We start from the raw sequence: 22,615 nt of genomic DNA on the forward strand, positions 1-22,615 counted from the left end.
TACTTCCCGTTACTTAGACTTCGGCTAATAAACAAGATGAACGAATGTAATGGCTGCTATTCATGTTATATGAATTTATCCTTCATCAAGTTATGAGCATATGTCTACAATCTCACTTGCCACTGTTACAAAATAGTTTTACCTAACTTCAGGGTGGGGTTACGGCAATGCCAGGGGGCAGCTCAGTTCCCCTGACCTCCCCTTGGCTACGGTCATGGCGGGAAAGAAGTAAAATAAACCAAGTCAATTAATCAATCAATCAAAACACGTGTAATCATCATAATGATTACAAATAATGACTGCAAATAATGATCATTAATTGAACAGCCACAGGCTGAACCTCGCCCTTTAATAAAGGAAAATTGAAATTGAAATTGAAAAATTGATTCCATGAAAATTTTCAGCAGAAAGTAACTGTAAAAATAACTTACGTTGGTTATTTTGAAAGAATATGTAACTGTAACTGAGTTACTTATGAAAATGAGTAACTGTTACTGTAACTCAGTTAGTGAAAACCAAAGTTAAGTAAGAAAAATACAAATACAGTGCATTTCCCATATTTCCCGACTTTTCTCCGTTTGGCATCATTTGCAGTAGCTAATTCAAGTAGTTTTGTGTTATGCCATGAGAGGCGCTACATTCGATTTAAATGCACGTCGTTCACTATCTTACCGGTAGAGGGTGCGATGATCAGTACCTCAACACTAAATGTTTTTGTTTTCCATCACCTGTAAATTATTTTTAATATTACTCAACTTTAATGAGTTCATAATGAAAATGAGTGCTTGAAATTATGTTTTCGTATTATCTCTCGAAGATTATATGTAATCTAAACCATGTAAGTGGTTGTGTAGTGATTCATATGAAGTGATAACCTGAGCCACCGTACGGCAGTTCCAAGTTTTGTGCAAAAAAAAATAGTGTGGTGGCTTAAATTTCACATTGCCAAATTGTGTCAGTGAAGTAATAGGGGAGCTTTAAACTAGTACAGGTGTCCTAATGGTAAAAATGTACTAACCTAAATACGTGACGAATTCTCAATTATGCATCATTTAGGTAATTAGCATATTCAACTAGCCTATTTGTTGAATGCATTTTAAAATGAAAATAGCTGTCAATCGCTTATCTTAACAGCAGCAAACATACATTCGGTGAGTAAACACCAAACATGTGCATTCCTAAGCGTCAGTTACACAGCTATATAACACATCTCGGTAATATTATAGTATAAGGGAAACATGTATAAATCATATATTTCGCGGTAACACTTTCCTATACCGGAGACGAATTTCTTCAAATTTACAGGAGAAAGTACTTACGCAAATCATTCTCTGTAGCGTTGTTGATGTTCGGGAATGTAGTTTTGATCCATTTTAATGCGAATGCATGTGGTTTTCTACGAGAATCTATTTCCGACTCGCTATTGCTGTTGCCGCCATTTGCTTTCTGCACGAGAGCACAGTACGCTCTTGTATTGTCCGTATATGCTAAATTGAACGAAAGGAGTGGTAATGGAACCTAACCTAACCTAGTAGGCATACCTCGTCCCCGTGATGGTTTGTGGGGCTATCGTGAATTTTTGGGCTAATGTCAATGGTTTTTGGGGCTACCCGTGGATGGTTTGTGGGAAATAAGGAACAACAGTAAGTACTCGTTAATGTAAGAAATAGACATTATTTTCGTTAGAAATTCATTATTTCACCTAAAGAAATGTTCCGCAATGTAGAATAGTACATTAGCAATGTAAAAAATTGTGAAATAAATCATTGATAGGTGTCTCCGGTATAGTAAAGTAGTACCCTATTTTGGAATGTGGAACATTTCCTAAGGTGAAATAATGCATTTCTAACTACGATATTGTCTATTTCTTACATTTCCGTGTACTTACTGTTACTTGTTCTTTCGATTCTGTAACACATTATGGCAGGCGATAGCGAACTGGTTCAGGGAAACAGGGCTAGAGTCTAGTTTACGTCCTTCTTGCCTGTTTACAAAACCGTGCTAGCAGACAGCCGGCGCTCTGGCATCTCGTAGGGTAAGTAAAAATGTAAAGGTAAAGTGCTCCCCTGTGTTTAGCACCACGCCATGAAGGCGTATAGGGGGTGTGGGGGTAACGCCCCACACTTTCTTGATCCGGTCATGAGTGGGGGTGATGTGATCAGCATCACGCCCCTGACCACCTTTACCCCCCAGGGTTTCCCCCAGGTACCCATGTTATTCGACGCTGGGTGGGCGCCGGGTCCGCTTCCATCGTTAGAAAAGTTCCCGGATTTGAACCGGCCGGGGATCGAACCCGGGACCTTGAGCATGGTGGTCAGACGCATTACCGACTGAGCCACGTTTTTCTTTTTACACTTTCTGTCACTAATCATTCACGGGAACGAGGTATGCCTACGAGGTTAGGTTAGGTTTCATTAGCACTCATTTCACCCCTAAATATGTGTTTCATCATCAAAAAATGTCCTCAGTACGTTCAATCACGCATATATCCGGACAACATCGGTTTTTCTCGATTTTCTCCTCCAAGAAATTTTTCCTCGCCTTGGGATTTAGTTTGTTGAATTCCTTATACAATAACCTTTCCAACGACAGACGTGTCGGACAGAGATTTTCGCAGAAAACGACATGTTTTCTCATTAAAATGGATCAAAACTACATTCACGAACTTCCACAACGCTACAGAAAATGATTTCTGTAAGTACTTTCTCCTGTAACTTTGAAGAAATCCGTTTCCCTTATACTATAATGTTACCCACATCTCTCTCCACCCTCTATTTGCACAAAATTTTCTTCTTTTTACTTTTGTCTGATGAACCAACATCCATGGAAGACTCAAAGAGTACATGGTACAGTCAACAGCAAAAATAATGGTAGGCAAATTGTCCACCGCTATTTTCACTACTTTTGGTAAATATGCGATAATGCCCGGACACCTTTAACTCATTTATTTCCTTAATTTTACCACTGGTACTTACCTTTTCTGCATTGCGGAACATTCTTTAAGGTGAAGTTATGCCTTTTTCCATAAAATAGTGTCATATTACGAGTGATTATGTCTTCCTTGTTCCGCTTTGGTAACAGACAATATGGCATGCACTCGTCATGGATCATCGTGCCGTGCTTGTGTTTTGTCGTTTTGGAGTGGGTATGCAGTGTTTCAACCTTCTTATCTGAAAAATACCTACTTTCGTGTTCATTATGGCATCACAAACCACTAACGGATATCCCCAAAAAACCATTCGTGATAGCCCCAAAAACCATTTCTGGCAAGGTTAGGTTAGGTAAGCATAGTAAAAAAAAATCTCGTAAAAAAATGCACATTTGGAAACACTGACGAGACCGTGTGACTTTCGACGCTCTCGCCATCTGCACGCACACAATGGAAACAACGGCATAATATGGCAGGCAATGCAAGTTTCTTACGTAAAATGTGATTAATTATTGTTCGGCAGCATTCAGATACGAAGTTTTTAGTTACCCGTGAAACAAAATACCTCCAAGAACGTCCAGAATGCTAAAGAAACTCATTTCAGTAAGTACTTTCTTCTGTAAATTTGAAGAAATCCGTCTGAGCGATATCGCATATTTACCCTACTTTTTTTTTTATTCTACATCCTGTATTGTTTTAAGGGTAAAAGTTCGGTATATCGGAGACACATTTCTTAATTTTTACACAAGAAACTACTTACGGAAATGAGTTTCTGCAAGCTTTCCAACATTCGTCGAGGTATTTTCTTTCATCGCGGAATATATATGACCGGGAAATCATGTATTTTTCAAGAGAAATAACTCACCGACGCATAATTGTCATTTCTTTCACTACGTGAACTGCATGCATCGTACGTTTGATGACGTAAGCCCCTGTCAGTGTTTCCAACCCCTTTTTTTCACTGTGCTTGCCTAACCTAACCTTATCGAAAATGGTTCATGAGGCTATCTGTCAGCTACCGTGCATTATGGTTTGTGGGGCTATCCCTCAGCTACCCGTGTAAAATTTTCATTCGTGACCAACACGATAGTAGGTATTTTTCAGTGAAGAAAGTTGGAAACACTGCATACCCACAACTAGAGTCAAAATGTGCCTGCCATAACGTGTGTTACGGAAGCAAAGAAAGGAATCAAAAAAATCACTCTGTATGTGAAAAATTGTCTTTGTTTTCGTGTAAAAAGCATAATGGCACCTTGAACTATGTTCCGCAATACACAATTGGTAAGTACGAACCATGCAAAACACACAAAATATCCGATTTTAATGTGTCTCTGATATACCGAACTTTTACCTTTTTAAGGAATGAATTAAATGTTCGATCTAACACAACATATTTCTTCATTTTTACAGAAGAAACTACTTACGGAAATTACTTTCTATAACATTGCGGGACATTGTGGAAGTGTGTAATGGTTTCTTTTTTCTGTTCAGGGTATGTAGCCACACTGACCATTCACAATAGCCCCACAAACCATTCACATAGTGTTAGGTTAGGCAAACATAGTAAAAAAAAAATAGTTGTTTCTTTTTTATTTCTGCTAAAATAGCTTCTCAATGAAAGAAAATATCTTCAAGAACTTGTACAATGCTATAGAAAGTATTTTCCGTAAGTAGTTTCTTCTGTAAAAAAGAAGAAATGTGTTTGTGCTAGATCGAACATTTACCAGGAAGGAAACTATGTTGGTTCGAAGCAGACATTGTTCTCCACTTATTGACATCTTTATTTCAATTCATTGTCATCACATTGTGTAATTCAGATGGAATGAAAATGGTGGTGGACAATTCGCCTACTGTTTCTTTTGCTGTTGGGTTTACAAGGTAAATGGTATGAATTTACAATACCGGAAGTATCTCCAATTGCTTTCAAATATGGCGGTCACATATAGAAATTGCAAAATAACGTGCAGATATTACCGCTATGATTGTCCATACACTAATTATGGTAACCATGTTTGATGATGTGTACAAGTGAAGTTCGCTATGGGTTGCTTTACATGTGAGAATGTGGCATCTTGCATAAAGGTGGAAAACATGTTTGCCCCACGAACCATTCATGGTAAGGTTAGGTTAGGCAAGCATAGTTAAAATTCAGGGTCGTCATAAACATAGTTTTGGATGCTAATCATTGCAAAAAATAGTTGTTTTTTTCATAAATCAAGGGTGTTTACTCCGTTCACGGACCCACTTATTTCGACTTATTTTGCAATTTCTAGACGTGACCGCCATTGTTTTAACTGCAGATTCCTGATTACGAGGCCAAAATTAGTGAGTATGTCGTTTTTCGAAGCAATTGAAGATACTTCCGGTATTGTAAATTTGCTTCAATTATAGGCTTACTATGCATCTGGAATTAAGTTTCTAAACCATTTGTAATGAAAACTATCTAACCTCTGAAATAATAATAAATACAAACCATAATAGCTGTGTTTCTATGACAAAATGCGAGATTCCTAAGATCATTTTGTAGTGTTCCAACTAAATGATGACCCTGGAATTCTGACCCTTATAAATGAAGGAGTAGAAAATAGCCAAGAAAGGTAGTTTTTTTTATCTTGGTCTGTAATTTGTCAATTTTTTAAAACAATTGACCATAAAGATTGCAATTTTTGTTTTGATGGGTGCAATTTGTGATGCTGGATTGGTGGATCAGCTCATTAAGTGGTCAAATTTTGAACTTGCCACCTATGTTCCCAAGTCCTGCCCTAGACATGGGTGTTCTTTGTGAGTATCCCTTCATAATTTCATCTAGTCATCACTCATTCCCACCCAGATAGCACGAAGGTTTGTGGCACGCTTGATATGAGCATGATGCAAGCAGTGCTGGATCTAGAAATTTTGGGCCTCTGCAAAATATTACTAAAGGCCCATTCTATATAAAATATACGTACTTGTGAAAGAACATTGTCAAAGCTTTTGCTGTTATTCAGGTTCTAAAATGTGTGTGTGTGTATACTATACAATACACACATACACAGAGAGCTCTGGAAACATTTGATTTGATTTTCTGCCACTTCTGGCTAATTGAGACGACGATGAATAATGATAGAATGAAATTAAGGTAGGAACACTAACATAGAACAACCATACCCAGGCTGGTTTTCGAGCCTGGTATCCCCATCGTAGCATGCTGTGATAACCACTGAGGAGGTCGGCATGTCTCATGAGAGCTAGGTAGAATTGTGTTGTATTTTTCACACAGACGTTTTTTTTAAAATCATGTGCAGATGAAACTTTTGGCCCAAGTTCCTTTTGTTTTATTGCGCATTCATTCCCAGTAGTCTACGATACTTTGTTTCTTCCATCAACGGAGAATTCCTTGTCCATGGGGAGCGTGCATGCTTGGTAAGGAATTTGTTGTTTTTTCCAACATAAATAACTGTTTTCGAAATCCAGTGTTCATTACTTTAAGGAAGGTTCAAATTTCATGTGACAATGATTGCCGAAATTCTACGAAAATTAGTCTTTGTGCTAGGAGAATTTGAAAAAAAACATAAAACAATCTGATCCGTTACCAAACTTTTTGATAAATCACTTTTGAAAGCTGTTTAAGGAGAACAATTCAGCTGGTTATGATGAACCAATACCTGTTTCATAACATATCTGTAAATGGTCTGCTTTTGCTATCAGAAGTTCGTCATGCATTGGGTTGGGTATGCAGTAGTGTTTAGGTAAGCAAATCAGGTTTAAGGGCTCCCAAAGTAAGTAGTCGCATGCAACATGTGTGTAAGTATTGGCTATACATTTATGTGAAAAATCGTACAGCAAGATTTTGTGCCGAAATTGGACTCTTTGAGAGAATCCTAGGCCTCCCCTGGTTGCATTGAATTCTCTTCGCTCACTTTCGCTGCTACTGTGCACGCTTTTTTTTTTTTTTGTTTTTTTTAAAAAATTGATTCAGCATTGCGTATTCATTGGTGTACATAGCTGAAGAGTATTTTACTACTCATGTGCGAGAGGTTTTCCAATAACAATTCCCTGCTTCTGCTGTACCTCACAAAGCAACTGTTTTACAACCAGTCAAACACCAACAAATGATCCCACAAATTGTTTAAAAGTTGGTATATATTGTTGAAAATCAGTTCTCAGATGTTTTCAGCAAATTAACAATGTTTTTTAAAATAATGCAATTGCTTTTATTTAGATAAATGCTAACATAAATTTATAAACCCAGTGATAGCCTACAGGATTAGTTTAGTGCAGAAAACCCGGTGTAAATATCTCTTATGATTTTCATGATATACATTTTCAAAGTTTGGATTGCATGACTTTTGAAACATACTGTAGTATGCACAATTGCTAGTAGGTGGTTTCCTGGCACCTAGTTTTGAAGAAAAATTTTCGAGCACTGCACATACAGTAAAATCTATACTCCTAGTTCCACACCACAGATCTAGGGAAGAACCACTTGCAGTTAGAAAGAAAATAATGTTCAGTTAGTGGTATGGAAGCATTAAATGGAGGATTTTAACCGAAAAGTACTGCATATTAACCAACTTAAAATGAAGAACGAAACCTTTCACCTTACAATATTTCGGTGGTATTTTCTTCTTTGTTCTGTGGTGTTTTATTTGAGTATGTTAAGGGCAAGATGCCCATAAAGGATTGCTCATCCACAGGCTCCCCCGCACTGCAGGGTTTCGCGGTTTGTAGATCTGGCACTGGATGCAAGCTTGTTTCAAACATGCAGCTTTCTGTGACAAGCTTGTCATGTCAAGATTGCTGCAAGTTTCACACACGGTAATTAGTTGGCTTGATTCAAGCATGATGCAAGCTTACAGCTTGCCATTATATGCTTACAGCAAATTTGTTCTTGTTGACTTGACATGAAAAGCTTGTTTCAAACTTGAAGCAAACTTACTGTGCTATCTGGACCATGGTTTTAATACAAGAGTGGCAATGTGAGATTTTTGTTTTCGGTATTGCATTTTGGGGGATAACGCAAGGGTGCTAGGAAAAATAACATTACTCAGTTCAAACACAAAAACATTTCCTCCTCTTCCAGAAATTGAAGATAGTGGACAGAACTTGCTATGAAAGAAACGTGTTGATGTAAGTGCCAAGAAAATGCCTGCAACTGTGGAATCTGATATACCAGGTGAGTCATTTATATTTTGTGGCTGTTTACTTTTTTACAGCACGGGAAGTAAAATCTATGTTATTTTTATGTATAATAATCTAAACGACTTATTTAGATATTACTGGAGATAGATTTCTGTCTCAATCTGTTAAAGCGTATTTATGAAACCTTGAAATTTACCTTACACACGCATATGTGCTTATGTGGACAATTTATGGGTAACCGTTACTCATTGATGATGTAATTTTTAATTTGCTCAGTTTAACTTGAATTTACTAAAGATGAAGTCAGGAAACCTTGTTGAATGAACAAGTTTATGAAGTAATGCAAATGAAGGGCTCGGGAGTAAAACATGGTAAGTGGTATTTTGGTGATTATTGAGTTTATTAAGAAAAAAGGTTATTAGAAGCTATTCTGTAGATAGAGTGTTCTTGTGTTGTGTTTACCAATTTTAAGAAGGCTTCACTGAGTCTGATGCAAATTGCATGACATGGTAATTACATACGAAAATTGAAGGATGGCTCTTTTTTACTTTGTTACTCAATAATGACCAAAATGTCACTTACTGTGTTTTACTCCCAAGCCCTTCAAATAGAATGTTATGTACTATGTACTTAAAAATTGGCTTGCATATAATGTTACTGTTTTCTCCATTTTCTAACTTCACTGAAGTTGTAACTGTTGAACTATGAGATTACATAGTTTGATTTTTTTTTCAGAATCTCGTAGCATTACTGACAGTGTTGGCAGCCATCACAGTGATGCATCTGGCCACACTACTGTTACATCCAGGCCTCGGATGGATGTTGTTTGTGTTATGGATCTGCATCAAACAGAGCATATTTTGCAAAGAAAAAAGTCGTTTGAAGAAGTTCGGCAAGCTTGTGCCCTAGTTCATGCCAATTGTCACCACATTCAAGTAAGCAGTGTTTTGCTATTTGTTTCCCAGAAAAGTGATGTGAATTGAGATAAGTGCAAGCTACTCAGCTCGTCATGTTGAATGGTTATATTCCAATATTTCACCAAGGTCATTTGCATTCTTCAGGGATGGTAGAACAGGAACACTTACATGTGGATACGGTGTAGTAAAAAGAGTGTAAAAATGGGTATCCATAGAAAGTTAAAAGGTTGTAGTACAGTAACGGACAGTTCTGGGTTGTAATGATACCATTAAGAGTCAGTGAGGTTGTTACAAGCCAGAAGTGTCCATGTCTGTACAACATGTAAAAGAGTGGGTTAAAACCTGTTTGAGTACAACGTCACCTTGTAATCAATAGGTCCCGGGTTCGATACCTGGTGGAGACACATAGCGGTTCGGGTCCCACTTTAAACTGTAGGTCCAGCCCTGATTTAGCCACTATGCATAAAATGGACTTAATACACCAAGTCAATCAAATCTTGGAGTAGAAGGTTCTCTCACATAGAAACAGACATGTTTTAACCTGTAACTTTGTGCATGTAGTACTAGAAGAAAGGGTCTAAATATGGACTCCCCTTTTTATGTTGTCATTTTCGGAGGAAAAAAATTAATATATCAAGCACCTGCATTTAAAATGCATATCTATGAAATATATAATTAAATGTAATAGCATGCTAAAGAATAGAAGGTCTCCATTTTTAAAAAAAAAATCAAAAAATGGTAAAATGTTGTATTTCAAAATTTTGGTCTAAGTATGGGCTACTAGTGGCAATATCACAAAAGGCAATTAAAATTTTTAAAATACAGTCATTTATCGCTAAAACATTATAAAATTCATATTTAAGAATAATCTGTTGTTTTGAAAATCACGCAGAATGGGAAAAATCGAAATTAAGAAAAACATCCAAATATTTGTTGAAAATGTGATCTCAACATTAGATCTCATGTCATAGCCCATATTTAGACCATCACGCTATTTTTCTTCTTCAACTTATTTTCGCTCTCTGTGGTAGATATTTCACATACAAATCATGGTATTATAAAAGCCCACATTTGTTTTATGTACCACTAATATCATAACCTATACAAAGCAGATGAGAATTCTGAATACGCTGAGTTAAAACATCCCTGCAAAAAGTTTTCAGAGGTCGCAATTCTATAACAGCGTCAAGGCCGAAACTAACCACCACTTTCTCTTGTGAATAAGCGCCGCAGCCTTTGTCCTTGACAGATAACCAGATCTAGTGGCCTCTACCAGGCTGCACCACTCGGGAGCGCTGATAACTCCAAAACCCATATTTAAACCTTCGCCCAGATTTAGACCTTCTCCTCTACTACTTTCTAATTTTGTATAGATACTTGTTTTTATAGTTTTTAACTCTGCTGGCTCCAAATGTAAGTATAGTGGAACCTCAGTTTTAAATTTTTCAGGGAACCAAGATGAAAAAAGATCTTAAAATGCAGGAAAATTTTACTGAATTATTTATTGATTTTGTTTTTTTACTTCGCTTTTCTGCCACTTTTGGCTAATCGTGAAGATGAGGATGACTTATGATATGATGAAATGGATGAAGGGACACTCGCAAAGAATACTCGTGCTTAGGCTGGAATTTGAAGCGGAGACCCTTGCCATCATAGCACACTGTAATAAGCACTCCAGCATGGGGACCAGCAGAAAATGTTATTACATGGTGCTTTATTGGGATCATAGAGATTGAATGTATGTTGTATAATGGGGGAAAATGTAAAATTCAGGAACATAAAATCGGGATTTCACTTTACTCCTATTTTAGTATCCATGAAGTACCCTTGGTGAAATATTGGAATGTAACCATTTGATGTGCCAGGTTGAGTGCTTTTCTGTGTATATTTTGATGTTTGCACATGGTGTGAGGAGAGCTGTGATGTGGTTTCTTTCTCTTTGGTTTGCATGTAAGTAGAATATTTTTGTTTAAAAACACACAAAACAGATAAACAGCATGATATGGGACACTTTAAAAGTTTGTCTGAGCTTTATCCTCCGTCTTGGAGTTGTCATCAGGGCTGGTTGGGAGACGGCATACCACCATGTATCGAACCCAAGATCCCTTGATTACAAGGTTCCAATGATGCCACTTGCTGTGTAGCTGGGAGATGTTGTTGCAGTGTGGAACTTCGACCGCATCTCCTTCGCAGTCTCTCAGCCAACCCTGATGATGATTTGATTGGTTTGATTTGGTGTTTTAAGTCCACTTTGTGCACAGTAAGGCTAATCGAGACTGGATCTACAATTCAAAGTGGAATCCGAACCACTATGTGCCTCCACCAGGTATTGAACCCGGGACCACCCTGATGATGACTCCGAGATGGAGTCGAAAGCTCGGACAAACTTTTCAAGTGTCCCATATCGTGCTGCTTATGTGTTTCGTAACAAGAATGTTGCCGGCACATAGCGTAAAACGTTTTTTAGAATATTTTTCTTAACCCTTTTCAGTTTGAGAAATTGGACTTTGGAGAAACAAATGTCCTGGACACCTTCTACAATGCGGATGTTGCTGTTGTTGATTTGTCTATTCAGTTACAACAAAGTGCCTTGTTTTACCACTTGGGAGTCCGTGAGAGCTTCGGCATGAAGGAGAACATTCTGCTTTACAACGACTGTGACACGGAAGCTACCTTACGCCTCAAGGTAATGGTCATGGAACAATGTTCTCCTGATGGTAGATGTTTAACATCATAGCAGATTTTATATCTTATTATTTCAGACCAAAAACCTTGCCTTTCACATGAAAATAAACCTCATTATTTTCATATCTTTGATCTGATTGGCAAGTTTTGTAATTTTTGTGCTGTGTTCTTTAAACCTCAGTGTGGTAGATATTTGTACCTTCCTACTACATGCTAATTGTAGAGTGGTTTGGATGTACTTTGAAGACAAGATCCAGTTCCAGTTAGCCTATCTGAGCAAAAGTGAACTTAAAACATGCTTTGCCAAAAACTTGAAGGCTTGGGAGGTGGCACGTATCCACAGGGAGGAACCAAACCACCAAGATCAGGTTTTTGTGACGTGCAATGCCTTATATGGGTGGCTCAAGTATTTTAAGTATTTTGTGCTGCCCAGGTGGCCGATCATGGTTGGTACTCAACTCACAATCCTGTCACTGAAGATTCTGGATTCAAGCCCTGGCCTGGATGTTTCTTTGAGAATGTCTCTTCACTGCATTTAATCATAATTCATGCTCATCATCATCGTGATTGACCAAAAGTGGTAGAAAAGCAACATAAAATGTACAAATTCAACAGGGGGATCATCAACAATAAATTATACAATTAGGTTTTTGCAACAGAGGATCCATTATTGTCATTCCGTTCTGTGGGTTCAAATCCTATATTCCCTGTTGATATATGAGTTCTAAACCATGGAGGGCAGTTCAGTTTGTGTTTATATACTGGGTATTTAGAACAGGACTGACATAGGTTAGTTTATAGTTCACTCTGCATTTGTAAAGTAAATGTCTTTATCTAAGATAAAACCTGTTACAATCATCTGGTTACATATATATGATAGCAAGGGAAGATATGTGTATACATTAATTATGAAAGTGAAGAAGCCATTCAGCTTCTTGGGCCTCCCTGATGGCACAGTGGTAGCTTTGTGGCCTTGTAATCAAGGGGTCCCGGGCTCGATACCCGGCAGAGGCTCATAGTGGTTCGGATCCCACTTTAAACTGTAGGTCCAGTCCTAATTAGACTTACTGTGCATAAAGTGGACTTAAAACACTATTTCAACCAACCAACCATTCAGCTTCTTCATGGAATACTTATTATTTCATATGAGAACAGTTTTTGATAGTGGTAGATTTTATATCGGTACTCTATCAGTATGGGCAAAAATATGTATCTGCTTTTCCCTGATTATCAGTGTTGCACTAATCAGTTTGCATTGCTTTGAAATGTTTTCTTTACATGTACTAATTTTCTTCTTAAATGTATATTCAAAGTGTGTTATGTTCTAGCGTTTCTTAAAAATTGCTTTTTTACACAGTGTACGATAATTGTATTGGAAATAATGATATTAAAAGTGCTTGTGATACATGTTTTATTATTGCAGATATCATGTGGCAGCTATACGTTTGTGTCATACAAGGTTGTGGAGTGTGGAACGTGCGTCACTACAAATCCAACAGCAGTTAGGGTCAGTGGGGAGGAAGGAAACGTAGACCCCAAGCAACATCTAACTCTGAGACTGAGGAGATTGTTGCAAGATGTTGAAATACAGTCAAAGTAAGTTCTGTTTTCATGTTTCTTAGGCAACACTTTCTTGAGTGTTCGCATAATGACAGGAGGTTATTTTATAAAAAGCGTGAAAAATGTCTGTACATAGGCAAGTCAGTAAGTAGGTCACAAATGTTTATATAAAAAAATACTAAGTGAGATACTGATCTGAAAATCGCTTTTACTTTTCAACATAATCTCCACCAACATTGATACACTTATCCCATCACTTTGTCAGTTTCCCAAAACCTGCTGCACAAAAGTCTTTGCACTGCTGTCCTAGCCACAGTCACACCTCAAGTTCAACATCTTCATCATTCCGCGAAACGTTTGCTGCCACTGTGCACACACTTTTAAGAAATTCAAACGATTATGCTGTAGGCTAAATCATGAAGACACCCTATTGCGGTTGCTATGCTATCTCATCACAAGACTGGATTTTAAAGGGAAGTCCTTTTTTATTTTTAAACACGGATCATGGAATAAATAACAACAGTGTTGACAATTATCTTCCACCAACAAGTTTACATGCTTTTGACTTCCCTTTTTCAGCCCACATTCCTTTTTTCCCCCCATCATCTTTGGTCCCTGTATTGACAAGTTATCAAATATTTTGTTGGGCTGTTTTTTCCCTGAACAAAACATTCAACAATTGTCTATTTGGTGCAGTTTAGAGGAGAGAAATTACAAGCACCACCTTCCTTACCTCCTTACTTTCCCTCCATAAGTGTTAGGAGTATGTTGCAGTGATTGTTGAAACAATGCGATCTGGGCTTACGCATCAACAAATGCATTGTAAGTGGCATGCCTGTTGGGTTGAAAGTGTACTTTATCCACTAGATTTAGACATTTATTGTGGAGTTTTTTTTTAGAAAAGTTTTAACTTAACTGTGCGACAGTGACGACAGTATTAAGTGTCAGTAAAATAACGAAGCCAGGTACAAGTGGCACCAAGCTATGGAATGCGGTAAGCTGTTGCAAGGAAGAATTCATCGAAACAGGTGGAAGATTATTCACTGTATTTTACCTTTAAAAAAAGGAAATTAAAAGTGACTATATTTTTACACTCCACTAAAAATATTATTTTAAATGAAAGCAAAATATATATATACCATTCATATATAAAAAAAGATACTGTACGAAATTTAACTTATCCCTTTTTATATATAAATGGTATATATTGCACTTTCAATTAAAATAATATTTTTAGTGGAGTGGAAAAAATATCTTCTTTTTTTCTCCTTTTTTTGGAAATAATTTTCCCTTTTTTGTCCTTTTTAGAGGAAAATGTTTCCCTTTAAAATCTGGTCTCTAATAAACACTCACCTGTCAGCTCGAATCATCTCCTCCGCCCGTGCCATCTCCTACAGTCCTTGAGTACAGGCCATTTTTAAACTGAGTTGCACGTGCATGCATCTGCTATCTAGCACTGCTAACTGAATATCATCAAGCTGGATTGTGCTGCCACCTAATGACACCTTTAGAAACTACTCTGTAGTATTTTCGGCTATCCCACATCAGTTTGTGACCTATTTACTAACTTTCCCTCGTACTTACAAGTGGCTAGTCTTCACTTCTTCTGTCCAATGTTTCAGATTCTTCTTCGGGGTATCCCAGGAATTAAAACATTCCAAAAAGGGAGAAGGATGAAATAAGAAGACATGGCTGTGCTGAATGTAAAAGTTAGTTGACTGCAGGATGGGGTGGTAGTGGAGGTGTACTGCCTTGAACAGTAAATGTGATGCCTGAGCAACACAGAACCGGTTCTCCTTGTATGCTTACTCTTGCAACCTAAGGAAGGATCTAAAATGGATCCAAAAATGACAGAAAATGCGTGTAAATCCACTTCATGCACAGATAAGACTAATTGGGATGAGATCTACAGTTTAAAGTGGGATCCACCATGTATCAAATCTGGGAACCTATGTTTACCAGGTGACAGCATTATCATTACACTATCAGGGAAGCTCACTTGGAAACAAGGAGTGAAGTCTAGCCACTTAAAAATACAAAATCTTTTTTCACATTTTTTAATAAAAAAAAGTATTTAATAGACGGAGGCCATACTAGTACCAGTGGTATCAATTAGAGTTTAATCACCATCATGAGTTCTGGAACCTCGAAGTCCTTATTATGCCACCTGCCGCTTTTGCAGAATCCATATATCCTGGATATTATGAATAATGTAATTTTCAATTTAATTTGCACCAGTATTATGTGAAAAAATACATTATGTGTCTGACTAGCGAGTATTTCAGTTTTATAATTATCTTTTGTGTGAAATTATAAATATTTTAAAATTAAACTGGTAAATTCATATAATATAGTTCCAATGGAATTGTTATACATTAACTGGTTCGATATTTAAATTTAACAAGCACAAAATGGCATTAAATAATGGTACCTTAATTCCTGGTTTCCCTGCACCTGTTAACTAAGGACCATCACCCTTGATGAAATTTTCTTATGGTAGTATTGTTAATAGTAAATGTTAACAATATAACAACAATGTAAATGTAATACCATACGGTATTGTTGCAATAAGGTACTGGTATTACCAGCATGCTTTATATTGAAAGGAAATGTTTTCTCAAAAGCTGAGGCAACAATTTGGGTGTGCCATACATTCAATGGCATCTTGATTTTGAATTTATTTATTTACTTTCAAGTAAGGTTTGAGTTTTGGCATGTAGGACTCAGGGTCCAGTCTTCAAACCAGCTTCAGTGTAAGCAGCTTACATGTAACATTTTTGCCATATTGTATCGACTTGGTGCAAAGAATGTGCAATGTTAACTTTCATTCCATGTTGTGGTTGCAGAGCTCACATGAAAGAGAAGTTTCTCTCTGACCTGAGGAAGGCGAGGGAAATGTACACGGGCGATGCTCTTGCCAAGGAACTCCATAACATGAGGAAACGTTTAGACGACCCCAATGTCCTCTCTGGAGAAGTAGTGCTCAATGTGTTGATATCATTCAGGGAGATACAGGTATGATATGTAGTTATTTTTCCTTCATTCTTTTTCTTAAATATAATCCTTTATATTGGTTTTGCTTTTGTAGTATTATATACAGTGGTACATCTCCATAATTTGCATTTTCATATAATCCATCAACTTTTTTTTGTGAAATAGTATTGTGAATATCTAGTGTGATGCACTAGACATTCCAGCCACATTACCAAAATTATCTATTGTGTTGTATATAGTAGTATAATGTAGTTTGCAAGATATTGTACCAGGTGGTTATAATTAAAGTGACAGTGTTCAGAGTGGTACAGCACGGGCTGTAATGAGAGTAGCAGTCTGAAACTTCGTAGATATGCTAATGAAGCAATGCGCTTGCGAATTATGCAAAAAAAGATGCAAAAGATTTTTCATTGATATGTATATCATTTAATTCATGTATACATCACCAGTTCTTTGTCAAACAAATCTCTCAAATTATGTGTCCACTTTATGCTCAGATAGGCTAATTAATGGGACTGAAGCTACAGTTTAATGTGGGATGCGAACCACTATGCAATGTGCCTCTTGTGATTACACGATGACAGTGTTGCCCAGCACTATCGAAACTGAACCCTAAATTTTGTAGCACTTTTCATTGGGTGTTTTGTGTTTAGCGCATGGAGTTCCCAACATTGCTATTTTTTTCTTGCTTTGAGATTGAATATTAATGAATGGAAGTATGAAGCTTCCAATACAAAACATTTGTTCATCGATGTTTAGTAATACAAATTAATTCCAAGGCTGTATGAATACACAGAGTTGCTGCACAACATTCACAAACCTCCACAGAGTGTAGAGGCTACCAAGGTGAACAACCTTTCCCATATGTCCTGATCATTGAGCCCTCAAAAAATGGGAATTTCCACCCCACATGGCTTGCCACTGAAAGTTATAATCTCTGTTGGAAAACATTTGTAAAATGATACAGACGCACTGTTGTAACAAATTGGTACAAAGACCTATCTTCGGTCAATGAATATCTCTGAACAAAACTTAACAGAGCCCTTCTTCAATGCAAAAACATATAATGGGATATGCAAAATATGTTTTTAAATATATACATACTGTGTTGTGCTTATTGAAATAGCTGCTTTTCAGTAGTTCAATTATTTATGAATGTATTGTTGTTATTCCCTCTCTTTTCTCCAGGATTATGATGCTATGGTTCAACTTGTGGATGATCTGAAAACAATACCTAATAAAAAGAATTATATCAATACTCCAGCGATCAGGCATCTTTATGCTTTTGCATTAAACAGGTATTTTTTTCTGTTAACAATATACAAATTAAGTTGGGTATTATAAAAAGTGGGAATGGTTACAGAGTTTGTGCCTCATAAATTGGCTCCTTTTTAGATGAATGTTCTCAAATGTAAAGTTAATTCCATCTCACAAAAGCACTTCCTTAGAAATTTGATCTGGAAGTTAAATCTTGCAATTGTACACATTTTCTTTGAATATATTTCACAGAGATCTGCTAACAAGTCATGTGATAGAAAGAATATAAATTGCACCAGTATTTAATGCCTTAAGTGACCCTATCATGTAAAGTGTCTATATATCAGGTTGGTGATGGACACACACATTTCTGGTAAAAAAAAAATAACAAAGAATTTCAACAATACAGTTTGGTGTTTCATTCTGAAGGTTAATCATAACCTTTACTTGTTTCATAACGCATCAAACTTTTGGTAGCACAATAAGTTTCCAAACTGTTCAAGTAACGAATATAAGGTAAAGTAAAGTTCGCCATGCATATAGCACCATGCCATGAAGGCACATTTAGGGGATGTGGGAGTAGGGTCCCACATATTCTCGATCTCGGCCATTTTGGAGGTGGTGATCAACACCACGCACTGGCCATTTTTAACACCCCCCTCCCCTCTCGGTTGTCACCAGGTACCAATTGAGTGAACCCCAGAGCTGCTTTATGCAGGTACAGGGCAGGAAAAATTCCGACAGATCATCGAACTTGGGTCTGTAGCATGATATTCAGATGCCCTACCGACTATACCACCACGGCTCAAGATGTAACCGAGATGCAAAACAATATAAGTTTATTGTAAAATCTTGTGTGTCATTCCACATTTTGCCATATAAATAATCAAAGTTGCATTCTTTGTATAACTTGCAGGATAATCCAGACTCAGAAGTTTTTGTGTGTGCAAAAAAAGCTGCAATTATCATGTATAAAACTTAATTTTGCATATAATTTAATATTTTGTGACAAAATGTGTTGCATTACGGTTCATAATCACATATTTCATGTTTCCATCTAAAACTAAGTGTGCATGGCGTTACACATTGAACACAGCCCCAAAACATATTTTTTTTAAATGCTATTCCTGTATTATTCTGTTGTCTTCCAGGAGAAATAAGGAAGGAGACAGAGAGAAGGCATTGCAAGTTATTACGAAAGCTTTGGAGAAGAAAGAAAACCATGTACCTGACATGTTGTGTCTGTGTGGGAGAATTTATAAAGATAAATTCGTGGAATCTCTACACCGGGACATGGAGAGTTTGCAAAATGCTATTTATTGGTACAGAAAAGGTTTCGAGGTTCAACCCAATGAGTATGCTGGCATTAACCTGGCAACATTGCTTGTAATAGCTGGGAACGAGTTTGCCAAGTCTGAAGAACTGCAACACATAGGTAAGGAATGCAACAGAGACCTGAAAATAACTTTTTTTAGCACTCATAGCATTGGAATAAGGCCTTATCAAGCAAAGCATTGTGTTATATGTCGCCCCCTACATGCTGTGAAAGTTGGTCAGTGTTTTATGGCGACAGCCTGATTTACCATATTTACTCATGTATAATGCACACTTTTTTCCAAAAATTTTCTCCCCAAAAACTGTGGTGCGTATGTTATATATCATTGTAAACCTTGAATCCTGCAGTTTCTGAATATGAAAACAGTATTCCATACAAGATAACGACACTAATGTGAAATGCGGTTGAAATAAGTTCATCAAAAAATGAAGAAACGTTCTGATTTTTATGGTACTTTGGATGAAAGAAAACATAAGGAAAAAGATAATAAAAATTAAAATGTGTTACTGGCCAAATAATATGACATACATGGAGTGTGTAAATTCATTAATGGAAGAAATCTTGGGCTGCTAACTGCTATTTGGAACTGAATGTGCCTCGTATAAATGTTACATTAGTAACGGAAACAAAAAGTATATGTTTTGAAAAAGGAGGAATGAGCAATTGAATAGGTATGACGTCATCACTCTTGATCAGCATAGCAACAGATTTACAACCTACAACTAAGAAAGCCATTTCTTGAAACTGGATTGTACTGTGCATTATATACGAGATATAATTTTTTGTCACTTTTACACATCCAAAACCAGAGTGCGCATTATACATGCACGAGCACTATACGCGTGTAAATACGGTATATTTGTTGTATATGTTTGTTTGTGCACTTTCAATACAGTGGAACGTTTATAACTCAAACCTCAACATCTCAAATTCCTTGATAAGTCGGAATTTTTCGTAATCCCTTTGAATTGTCCATAACACACAATACTAATTTTACCTCAACTCGAATAAAACCTTGATAAGATGAATTTTTGTACAGTTTATGGGATGCCGTTCAAGCTCAATAACTCAAAGGTAGAGTATGAAAAACCTCTGTGAGTTGAAGTTAAATTCTAATCACCTCTATAACTCGAAGTTTTAGTCACACTGACCTCAATAAGTCAAAGTGTAGGGTGCGTACGTACAATGTCGGGTGATCAACAATCATGTCTGGTATGTAACCATCATTGTTAATGTTTATAGACCTCTATAACTCGAAGTCGGCGATTTTGGCCCTCAATATCTGAAACCTTGGTAAGTCGAAATCCTTGATACCTCGATTTTTTTATTTTTCCCCTCAAGTTCGAGTTATCAAGGTTCCACTGTATTATGTTTTTGTATATTTTCGTTGTGTTTGTGTGGGTTTGTTTATTTTGTGCTCATAATATTGTGTTTATGTATATTTCTGTCTGTTTATATTTCAGTGTTTTTACTGTATATATGTGTGTGTATGTGATAATGTGTTTGCATATATTATGACGAGACTAGGTATTGGAGAGACCATCCCGTCCAGCAACGCACGGTGACGCAGCATTGTGATTGCTCTCGTGAGATTATACCTTTATATTTCCAAGTTACAAAAAAAAAATCAACATCCAAAGATAAAACAAAGGTTGACCAACCGGCAAAAAGGATCAGTCCGGCTAATGAATTTAGCTCACCCCTAGCCCTTACCTTTAATTTATATTCCCGCAGACTTTTAGAAGGAAAAACAAAACATCTAATCTATGCTGATAAATTAAATTCGTAAACTCAACTAAGTTCAACTGTTTCACTTAACTGGGAGGGGGGGGGGAATATGCTAGTTTTCAGTACACCCCAACCCAGAACAGCAGACTCGATCATAAAAAAAAAACTTTTACTGAAATGGAAGTTCGGCTTATTGCCTTGGGAGACCAGAGCGTGATAAACCTTCCCATCCTGAAAGAAATATTATGATTAACATGATATTAATTAAATTACACTAAAGCATGCATGGATACAAATCTTTGATTCGGAGTCAGAAATATTGGTTCGACGATAACTATTTATTTTCACCAGAACGTAAACAAACTTGTATTTGACAATAAGTATTCTTCTCATTTACCATGTGCCAAGTACACAATACTACCCTTCCTACCAGAATATTACATAGGTTTCATGTACTGGCATTTATTCTCAAAAAAGATATCAAAACTGAATCATTCATCAAAAGTTTTTCCGTAAAGACAAACGTGTGAGACCTATAACAATCTTTACGACTGATAATAAATACCACAACGGTTATTATTTCCTTTTGTTCAATATGGCTGCCTAGGATGCCAATTTGCCCGCCGAAACTAAACACCACGATAACACACGAATTATGGCCATAATTTGACACTCGGATGCTAGCATTAATTTATACGCGAAAGAACTCTTGTGTAGTTCACGATCCTTCCCGTTCATATAACTGCGATGCAAGAAATGACAGCGGATTAGTACTTACAGGACAGCTGACATCGGAGGAAAATTCCATGACCTTTAACTTCAAATATCCGTTTGTAGACACCATGGACAGTAACTGCTCAACGGAGTTTTTGAAGAACAGTCCTTCACAAACAATTTAAGGCAAATGGATTCACTTATCAGTTCCAATTAGGTTTGATTTCCATTGATTCTTATCACAATTACTTTCACATTCGCCAAAGCTTCTTCTTTCTCCCGGACCGAGTTTTTGAACTGTTCCGCCGATCCGATTCCCACTATGTCCATTCCCCTGCTTATGCACAGGCAACGGGTTCGATGACCCGTTCCTCGAACCCGTTCACTTTTATTGCGCCGTCTTCCGGCGTTGACGAAAGTTCTTTCTTTCTTTTTTTTTTTTTTTTTTTTTTTTTGCAATTTCGCAACATACTTTACTATTGCGATAACTTTGTAAATGTACATAGGCTAATCTAATTTTGAAAATATTATTTTTTGTTGTATACACATTCCAATCTTATTTATAACCCTTATTCAAACTTTCGTGTTAATTTTGACTTAGAGTACATTGATGCCATCTATTGACAACTTTTTGTATTAATCTTCAGTTCAAGGTAAATTTAACACTCAAATGCCATCTATCGGCAATTTCGGCACAATCTGCCTAATTTACTTTACAATTGTCACAGTTATGACAGATATTGTCATAGTTGGCGTCCAACTAAAGGCCGAACCCATCTAAACAATTCTTACAATAGATTAATATTCAACTGAACATAGAACATTTACTCTCATAATCACAAAAAATAAACAACACCATTTACAACATCATACTATTTACAACAAGAACACTATATGAATTTCACAGGAAGGGAATGCTCATGTCGCCCTGGTCACCACTTGATTGCAAATTTCGTCAGGTATTGAGTGAGTGTATGACCCATCAGTCGCATGCTGTCCCGCCGCAAAACCTTGCTCACTTGGCTCCACAGCCCGCCGCAGGCAAGATTCCACTTGGACTAAAAAGGCAATTATTACCTGATATTTCGAATCCGGACAAACTGGGCATCAACATTCTAAGTAATCCCTTATTATTATTTTTTTTCAATAACACATGCCCAAACCCGCAAATGAATATCTTACTGTGCAATTTGTGTAACTCTCCTATCTTCACCACTTACTATCGTTAGTAACTGTAGTTCCCAACTAGCATACTCCGGTCCACCGCTGAATCCCTCCTACTTGGCCATATTAGCCCGCTGCAGGGGATCATCTACTTGACCTATATGCGTCATTTCTGAACAGGACACCTCACACTTGATTTGTATAAGCAGG

The 22,615-nt window shown here is 37.0% G+C and overlaps 1 protein-coding gene across 2 annotated transcripts in view; it reads left to right on the top strand.

The window, feature by feature from the left end:
- Positions 1-688: 688 nt before the first annotated feature.
- Positions 689-22,615, top strand: part of Ask1 (apoptotic signal-regulating kinase 1) — a 101,534-nt gene continuing 79,607 nt past the window's right edge. For both annotated transcript variants that reach the window (XM_083124086.1, XM_083124087.1), the window contains exons 1-8: positions 689-838; positions 7,992-8,084; positions 8,786-8,985; positions 11,459-11,653; positions 13,076-13,248; positions 16,059-16,227; positions 17,395-17,504; positions 18,615-18,898. In XM_083124086.1, coding sequence (XP_082980212.1) covers positions 8,054-8,084; positions 8,786-8,985; positions 11,459-11,653; positions 13,076-13,248; positions 16,059-16,227; positions 17,395-17,504; positions 18,615-18,898 — 1,162 coding nt within the window. In that variant the 5' untranslated portion in view covers positions 689-838; positions 7,992-8,053. The remainder of the gene's footprint in view (positions 839-7,991; positions 8,085-8,785; positions 8,986-11,458; positions 11,654-13,075; positions 13,249-16,058; positions 16,228-17,394; positions 17,505-18,614; positions 18,899-22,615) is intronic.

This window comes from Lepisma saccharinum, chromosome 6 (assembly GCF_977018435.1).
Source record: "Lepisma saccharinum chromosome 6, izLepSacc3.1, whole genome shotgun sequence".
Taxonomy (NCBI): Eukaryota; Metazoa; Arthropoda; class Insecta; order Zygentoma; family Lepismatidae; genus Lepisma; species Lepisma saccharinum.